The sequence below is a fragment of the Euleptes europaea genome, chromosome 8 (assembly GCF_029931775.1).
Source record: "Euleptes europaea isolate rEulEur1 chromosome 8, rEulEur1.hap1, whole genome shotgun sequence".
Lineage (NCBI taxonomy): Eukaryota > Metazoa > Chordata > Lepidosauria > Squamata > Sphaerodactylidae > Euleptes > Euleptes europaea.
The window spans coordinates 33,070,472-33,078,642 of NC_079319.1; the positions used below are offsets into that span (position 1 = coordinate 33,070,472).

The 8,171-nt window shown below is 48.2% G+C and overlaps 1 protein-coding gene across 1 annotated transcript; it reads left to right on the plus strand.

Moving 5' to 3' along the window:
* The first annotated feature begins 3,298 nt into the window (after positions 1–3,298).
* On the plus strand, positions 3,299–7,581 carry HEY1 (hes related family bHLH transcription factor with YRPW motif 1). The gene is made up of 5 exons (XM_056854298.1): positions 3,299–3,390; positions 4,506–4,581; positions 4,673–4,756; positions 5,215–5,296; positions 6,863–7,581. Exons 1-5 carry the CDS (start codon positions 3,299–3,301, stop codon positions 7,441–7,443), a joined length of 915 nt encoding a protein of 304 aa, XP_056710276.1. The 3' UTR covers positions 7,444–7,581.
* Positions 7,582–8,171: the final 590 nt, after the last annotated feature.

Genomic DNA, 8,171 nt, shown 5'->3' on the forward strand with positions numbered 1-8,171 from the left:
CTCTACCTCAAGGAGTCTCAAACCAGCTTACATACACCTTCCTTTCCTCTCCCCACAACAGACAGCTTGTGAGGTATGTGGGGCTGAGAGAGTACTGAGAGAGCTGTGACCGGCCCAAGGTGACCCAGCAGGCTTCATGTGTAGGAGTGGGGAAATAAATCCAGTTCACCAGATTAGAGTCTGCCGCTCATGTGGAGGAGTGGGGAATCAAAACCAGTTCTCCAGATCAGAGTCCACCACTTTTAACCACTATACTATGCAGGCTCTCTATGCGTATAAAGGCTTTGTCTTCCCAATTGTGCTATTTGCCATCACACATACAGAGCCGATATGCTTGTGGTACATACATGCTGATTAGGCCCTCTGTGTATATATTATGCTCAGTGTGCAAGAGGTCAGTGCTAGTAAGCACGATGCCTATACGTGCATTCCATTACACAGAAGTAACAGCTACAGCAGGGTTAGGCAACCTCGGCTCACATGCTGAGCAACGGCATGCCATATTATTTTGCTTGGCACCAGGGCCAATTCCCTGCCCCAGCAATCCAGGCAAGCCTCTCAGGAGCCAGCAGCACAGGAAAGGTCAACGGGCCTGGCTGCCCCTGCTTCCTAGACCCATGCATCTGCTGGCTGATTTAGAGGCAAACCTGTAAGCTCCTTCCAGTGCCTCTCTGTCTCCACTGACTTCCAGTGTGTCTGGCCAGTTACAACCCTAATTGTTTCCCAAACACACACATTCGCCAGCACCTCATTTTCAAAGGTAGCTATTACCTTTTGGCATTAGGATCCAAAAGGGTGATCAATAGTCCTCATTCTTGCAGATACAGACTGCCAAAAGAAAGGTAACAGCTACCTGTGAGAGCCAGTGTGGTGTTTAGAGCATGGGTGTCAAACATAAGACCCAAGGGCCAGATCCGGCCCCAGGAGCCAGCCACCTCCCCACTCTGAAACTGGGCCGGTGAGGCATGGCCCTGCCCAACCAAGTGACCTTTATGTCGTATCCGGCCCTTATAACTGAGTTTGACACCCCTGGTTTAGTGTCAGACTGGGATCTGGAAGATCCAGGTTCAAATCCCCACTCTGCCACGGAAGCTCACTGAGTGACCTTGGGCCAGCCACACACTTTCAGTCTAACCTATCTCACAGGGTTGTTGGGAGGACAGTGAAATAGAGAACAATGTAAGCCTCTTGGGGTCCCTACTGGGGAGAGAGGCAGGGTATAAACAAAGTAAATAGATAGATATACATGCACTGTTGGATTATCCTATATACTGGCAACTGGCAGTTGTATGTGTGAAATAACTCATTCAGATATTGTTTAAAATGATGGGAAGAAATACATGAGCTATAAGTCATCATTTGATGTTGTCCTTAAGTGGCAAGCATGTAGGGATATAAACTCGTCATAAATTGAACAGCAGCAGCATGGGTCATGGCCATAGTTTGAAGTTCCATTGTGCAGTGTGGTATAGTGGTTAGCATGCTGGACTAGAGATCCCTGGTTCAAATCCCCCCCTAAATTATGATGGGTAGCCCTGGGACAGTCAATCTCTCCCCGCTTAACCTGCCAGTGGTTGTGTATAGTTTCAATTGGGTTTTGTAAAAGACTTTGGCACTCCAAAGCTCAATACCAATGTTTTAATAATAAATAGCACAGATAGATGGCTCAGGCCAGGCCTTAAAGGTAGGAAAAGATCAGTTAAATCCAAGAACTACCCACCAGTCAGGTGGTAAAGAGGTACGCCAAATCTATCTGACGCTGCTCGGAGGCCAAGAAGCCTCCCTTTTCCCCAAAGCTGTGAGCAGTAGTGGACTGGGTCTAAACATATTGGTTGCCAGGAGACAAAGGGGGCCCACCCACAACTATAAGGCTGTAAATAAATAAAACTTTCAAAAAATATGTAAGTGGAAAAAAGGTACAATGATTTTTTGTGTGAAATAAATGTATATTTTTAGTAATTACAGTGTACATATATTGTACATATTACTGACAGTATACAGTAGATCACTGGTTCCCAACCAGGGGTCCATGGACCCCCAGGGGTCCGCGAGAACTAAACGAAGGTCCGCAAAACAAAGTTATAAACCCATAATAAATTAATATTTTCAATTAAAAGTTCTCTATTATAAAAATATATTCAAATATTATTCTAAGTTTAATGTTTAACTAACAGTTATGATTAGAGTTTATTTTCAAATTCTCTGAATTTTTATTTTGAACCTTGGGGTCCCTGCACCGAACAAAAAAGTCCTAGTGGTCCCTGGTCAAAAAATGGTTGGGAACCACTGCAGTAGATACTACATGTAAATTCAGATTGTTATAATGGAATTTTTAATTGTTTAAAATTGTAAATAAATAATTTGGAACAAATCTATTATATTTCCAAGCTACTAAAAGTCATTAACATTTTTAATGTGTTGTCTTAACGTTTAAGGCCCCCCCCCCCCCATTTCATCAGGGGCCCACTTGCCACTGGGCAAGCGGACACCCCTGGCCAGCCCACCACCGGCTGCGAGATCGGGAGCGCCCGCAGCTTCGCCAAGACATCCCTCAGGCCGCCGCCGGCCCCGCTCAGTCAGGCAACCGGGCTCCGAGCCGCAGCCCCGCCAGGCGCTTTGTGGTGCCGGACGGTGCTAGCGCGCTGGGAAGCCGGCGCGGCAACAGCCGCCGGCCCGAGTGCCATCGCCGCTCCACCCCGCGCCCAGGGGAGGTTCACACGCGGCAGCCGCCGCTCACGCACGCCCCGCTCAGCGCCGCCGCCGCCACCCGCCCCGCTTGGCCGCCAGCCGGGCACCGAGCAACTTTCCCACGGCCGCCCGGCCACGCGTGTGGCTCCGCTGGCCCCCGGCCCAGCCAATCACGCGCGCGCGCCCGGGGAGAGGGAGGACGGGGAGAGGGCGGGGATTGGCTGAAGGCTCTCAAAGGGGATACAACGCCTCGCTGTATCCACTTCGAGAGCCTTCAGCCAATCGGGAGCGGCGGGGAGGAAGGGCGTGTCACCGAGAAGTCTCTCGGGCGGCGACCATTGGTCGGCCGCGGCGGTGGCTCGGCCAACCAGAGGCGTCCGGGCAGCCAAGGGCTACGCCGCGTTCTATGTGGCCGGGAGCGCCTGGCGCGCCTCCCTCCCCCTCCCCCGGCTAAGAGGCGAAGCGTGGGAACGGGATGGGGGAGACGCAGCCAGAGGGCGAGCAGCGGCGGCGCGAGCATTGAGCTGGCACCGGGGGAGCGCCACCCACCCACCCAGGCAGGCAGCGAGCGGACGGACGGAGCCCTTCCCTCGCCATTCCTGCCGGCAGCATGAAGCGGGCGCACCCGGACTACAGCTCTTCCGACAGCGAGGAGCTGGACGAGCCCATCGAAGTGGAGAAGGAGAGCGCGGACGAGAATGGGTGAGGGCGCCGGGGGGGGGAGGGGGGAGGTGCACGTCGCCGCCTGTGGCCAGCAGGGCGGCAGGGGGGGTGTTTCCGCCTGGGCGGCCAGGGAGTTTGTTCTGCGGGGGCTCCGGGTCAGGTGCGGGACGCCGCCGCTGCCTGGCGCCCTGGGACACCCCCCCCCATGGTAATGGGGCGGAGGTTGCAGTCCTGGGGGTTCGTCACGAGCCTTCCCCCCTCCCCCAACTCGGTGACATTTCCTTCTGGAGTAAACCCGGTTTAGGATGGCTCAGCAAAGCTCCCGCCGCTCTGAGGCTGGCCGGAGTCTACAGCCCTGCTGGTTCCAAATTCAAAAACAGTCAACAATCCGCAGGATTAATACCTTTTGCCAGGACCAATCACAAAGACGCAAAGCTGCCTCGAGGGAGTAAGTCCTGTTGAACTCGAGGCCTGGCTTCCGAGGCAACGTGTTAATGGCTCAGATCAAAGGCGGAGAGGTCAGGCGGGTCAGCCGAGGGTGGCACCCTGTGACTTAGGTTACAATCCAGTGCAGCCTTACTTGGGAGCAACACCCTTGAACAAAATAGGATTTATTTCTGAGTGAATATGCACGCCATTGTACTGTTAGAAAGTTCCCTTCTGAATCTGAAGACTCTGAACTCTGATTGTGGTTACTGGGTGATGAAAAGACCGGCACTCTGCTTGGGCTCAAGGTATTTAGCCTGGTTGCAACATCTGTTTCCAAAAGCTGAGACTTGCGCTCAGTTACTTGGGAGCAAGCCCATAGGAACAAATATGCAAGAGGCTGGGGGCCTTGGCGCTTAAAAGAAAACAGAAAAAGCGTATAAACTAAGTGTGCTCTAAGTTTGGTTCCAGTATACTTGGAATCAACTAGGAGCTGAAGCATCTGTTTTCAATGTCATTCCTTGCCTACATGTTTCTAGCTATTCTTAGTCATCCTCTTCCTGTCGAGATAGATCACAATGGGTAGCCGTGTTAGTCTGTTAATAGCAGTAGAAAAGAGCAGGAGTCCAGTAGCCCCTTAAAGACTAACAAAATTTCTGGCAGGGCATGAGCTTTCGTGAACTGTCGAGATTTGCATTAACTCCTTCCTGCTTTCTTGCTGATTTCAGAAACTTGAGTTCAGCTCCAGGTTCGATGTCACCAACCACCACTTCCCAGATCCTGGCAAGGAAAAGACGCAGAGGAGTAAGTCTCCTTTTCCTGATTTGTCTCTGCTCCAAACTCCTTCCCTCTTAGAATGCCCCCCGCAATCAAAATATTCCTCTTGTACTTTCAGATCATTGAGAAGCGTCGTCGCGACCGGATCAACAACAGCCTATCGGAGCTGAGGAGGCTGGTGCCCAGTGCCTTTGAAAAGCAGGTAACTTGTTGGCAGCTTGAAGTATGACCAAAACCCATACAGCTTAGCCAGAAATGTGCCTTTCCTGGTCTGCCTTCTTCCCCGGCTTTTGTTTGGCAGCCTCATTTGCTGATAGTTGTCTGGCAGCCTCATTTTGCTGCTAGAGCCAGCATGGTGTAGTGGCTAAGAGCAGTGGTTTGGAGCGGTGGACTGGGATCTGGAGAACTGGGTTTGATTCCCCATTCTTCCACATGAGTGGTGGACGCTGATCTGGTCAACTGGGTTGGTATTCCTACTCCTCCATATGAAGCCAGCTGGGTGACCTTGTGCTAGTCACAGTTCTCTTAGAGCTCTCTCATCTTCACCTACCTCACAGGGTGTCTGTTGTGGGGAAGGGAAGGTGATTGTAAGCCGGTTTGAGTCTTCCTAAAGTGGCAGAGAAAGTCCGCATATAAAAACCAACTCTTCTTCTTTCTTAGGGATCTGCCAAACTGGAAAAAGCTGAAATCCTGCAGATGACTGTGGATCATTTGAAAATGTTGCACACTGCAGGAGGCAAAGGTAAAGAATCCTCCCTTTGCACAGAAAGCAGCAGTCCATAAAGTGTTAGGCCAGAATAGAAATTCCTGGTCAATTATACCATTCAGTCGATTTTTAGATGTTCTTCTTAGCGAGGGGAAATAATAGCTATCTTGGGGAGACAGCCCAGGAGCCTGCATAATTTTGAGCATTTACTGCCATGCAGCCTGCAACTGTTAATGTTTACTCAAAAGTAAGTTCCACATACTCACTGACACCAAGCTCCAGGTAAATGTGCTGAGGCTTGCTTTCTTCAGGCTGCAAATCTACGGCTGGCTAAGCAGCCTTATTAACTTTAAATCATATTGCCTTTAAATAGATCAGCTTCGGCATCAGGGTTGTGGATTTATCTAATATAACAGTGTTAAATTAATAATAATAATTGTATGCCATAGCAATAGGGAGAGCAGACGCTGATATGAACAGCAATAATTTCTTAGGTTTAATATGCTGTTTACCAACGCATGCTTGTCTTAAGTGATTTACTGATGCTCAGCAACTTCAAATCATAGGCTGCAATTCATAACCCATTAACTACAGAGTAGTCCCATTAAAAATCAGCGACGCTGCCCAGAATAGCTGGATTGTAGCCAAAAGGTAATATTTTCTGTTGATGCTAATGCTGCTGTTCACTGAATGACTGGTTGGTAGTTTCTCAAACTAGGTTTGTTTGTTTGAAACCATTCTCATGGTTGAGGATGTGCATTTCTCATGAATGTGCATTTAGCATCCCAGCTGCAGAATTAGTGGGGCCAGGCAGTGATCAGAGCAGTGCTGCAGTGGACTGACTTGACCCTACATTGTCAGCACAGAGTTGTTCCAGTCTAACCTCACTGATTCCAGTAGGCTTAGATTGGAGTAACTGTGTAGGATTGACTGCAAGGGATTGGGCTGCCGAATAGGAAGTCCCTATTTTGAATATAATTTCTGCCATGAATTTAGTAGGCCTTCCTCAGCCGCTCCCCCACGCGCAATTGAGAGATGATAATACTGACCAGCCTTTCTAGTGTCATTGTAAGGACGGAAATGACGTATGTGAAGAACACTGAACATTGGATAAATGCGAAGTATTAGTATTCTGCCCCTGATTTACTAGCCACAAGGGTAATGTATCTGAAGGGGATTTCCCCCTAAGTGTTCAAAATGCTTCGCACGCATTTTTCACAGGTTTCCTGACCACAACCCTGAAAAGCAGCTTACTAGTATTCTCCCTTTGGTACAGATATGGGGTGAAGGCTATGAAAGAACTACCTGGCCAGTAAACCAGTTTATTTCAAGGTGGCCTAATCAGTACTTGTATTAGTCAAAATGTACTGGGTAAAAATTTATCTGAAATAAATAGAAATGGTACTGTAGAACACCTGTGTACTTCTGCATCTACCATTCATATGCCCGGGGCCTGAATAGTCATGGTCAGTTATACCTCTTAAGCTATAGCTACCTCTTAAGGAAACATGCTGGGGAAGCCTTACTGGAATAGATGATCTACAGACCACAACTGGAAAGAGGTCCTATCCTAAGACAACACTCTTTGTTCCTTTCTCCTAGGCTATTTCGATGCTCATGCTCTTGCTATGGACTATCGGAGTCTAGGCTTTCGAGAGTGCTTGGCTGAAGTAGCGCGCTACCTTAGCATTATCGAGGGTCTGGACTCTTCTGATCCTCTTCGTGTGCGCCTCGTGTCTCACCTGAATAATTATGCCTCTCAGAGGGAAGCAGCAAGCAGTTCGCACAGTGGGCTTGGACACATTCCTTGGGGCAGTGCCTTTGGACATCACCCCCACATCTCCCACCCATTGCTACTGCCTCAGAACGGGCACACTGCTACTAATGGCGCAACGACATCCACGGAGGCCCACCACCAGAGCAGAATCTCTGCTCATGCTGAATCACCTTCGCTAAGAGTGCCCCCTAATGGCAGCATTGGACCAGTGCTTCCTGTAGTCACCTCAGCTTCCAAACTCTCTCCTCCCTTGCTGTCTTCCATGGCCTCCTTGTCTGCGTTCCCCTTTTCCTTCAGTTCATTCCACCTGTTGTCCCCTAATGCTCTCGGTTCATCTGCACCAGCGCCATCAGCCAGCCTTGGTAAACCCTACAGACCATGGGGAACTGAAATTGGTGCTTTTTAAGAACTAGCAAAGGGGCAGAGAGGAGTGTAAATATCCAGCTGAGCTGGGGAGTTTCCAACTTCTGTTTTAAAACTCTTTTAATAGGTTGAGATGAAAGGTACAGTTTCAGTTTTAACAAAGATTATACAAGAAGAGTGTTCCCCTCCCGCTTAAACTCTGTATTAGTAACCTCTTTTTAAAAAAAGTTGTTGAAAGTTTATTCAAAACTTTAAATCACTCCAGATGTTACTTTTAAAATAGAATTGTGCCGAATATTTCTTTTATTTTTGAAGTTGGTTTTTTTTAATGATCCCATTTTTTCTGAGAACACTGGATTTCTTTATTTTTTTAAAAATTAGATTTTTTAGCAACTTGTAACTTTTTTTAGCTTTTAAAAAACCACTCTTTTTTTGCAGCCTTAACACACTTTTCGTTCTGTTAGTATGTGATATTGAAATGTTCTGCAAGGAGAAAATCATTTATAAACTTACGTTCTAACTCTTTTATATTTCTGAGCAAAAGCGTTGACAAATCAGATGGACCAAAAAAGAAATTGTGACTGCTGCCCCTGGTCAGTCTGCCTTATGGGTTTATTCTGTTCCCCAAGAGGGATATCCCATAACTTAAAAAAAAATATTCCGTATCAAATGCTGATTCCTCTTCCCCAAGTCTTCACAAGAGAGGTTACAGACTAAAAGCCATTATGTGCTTCTTTGAACTTTGTGTGCATTGTTTCCATGTTTTTAATG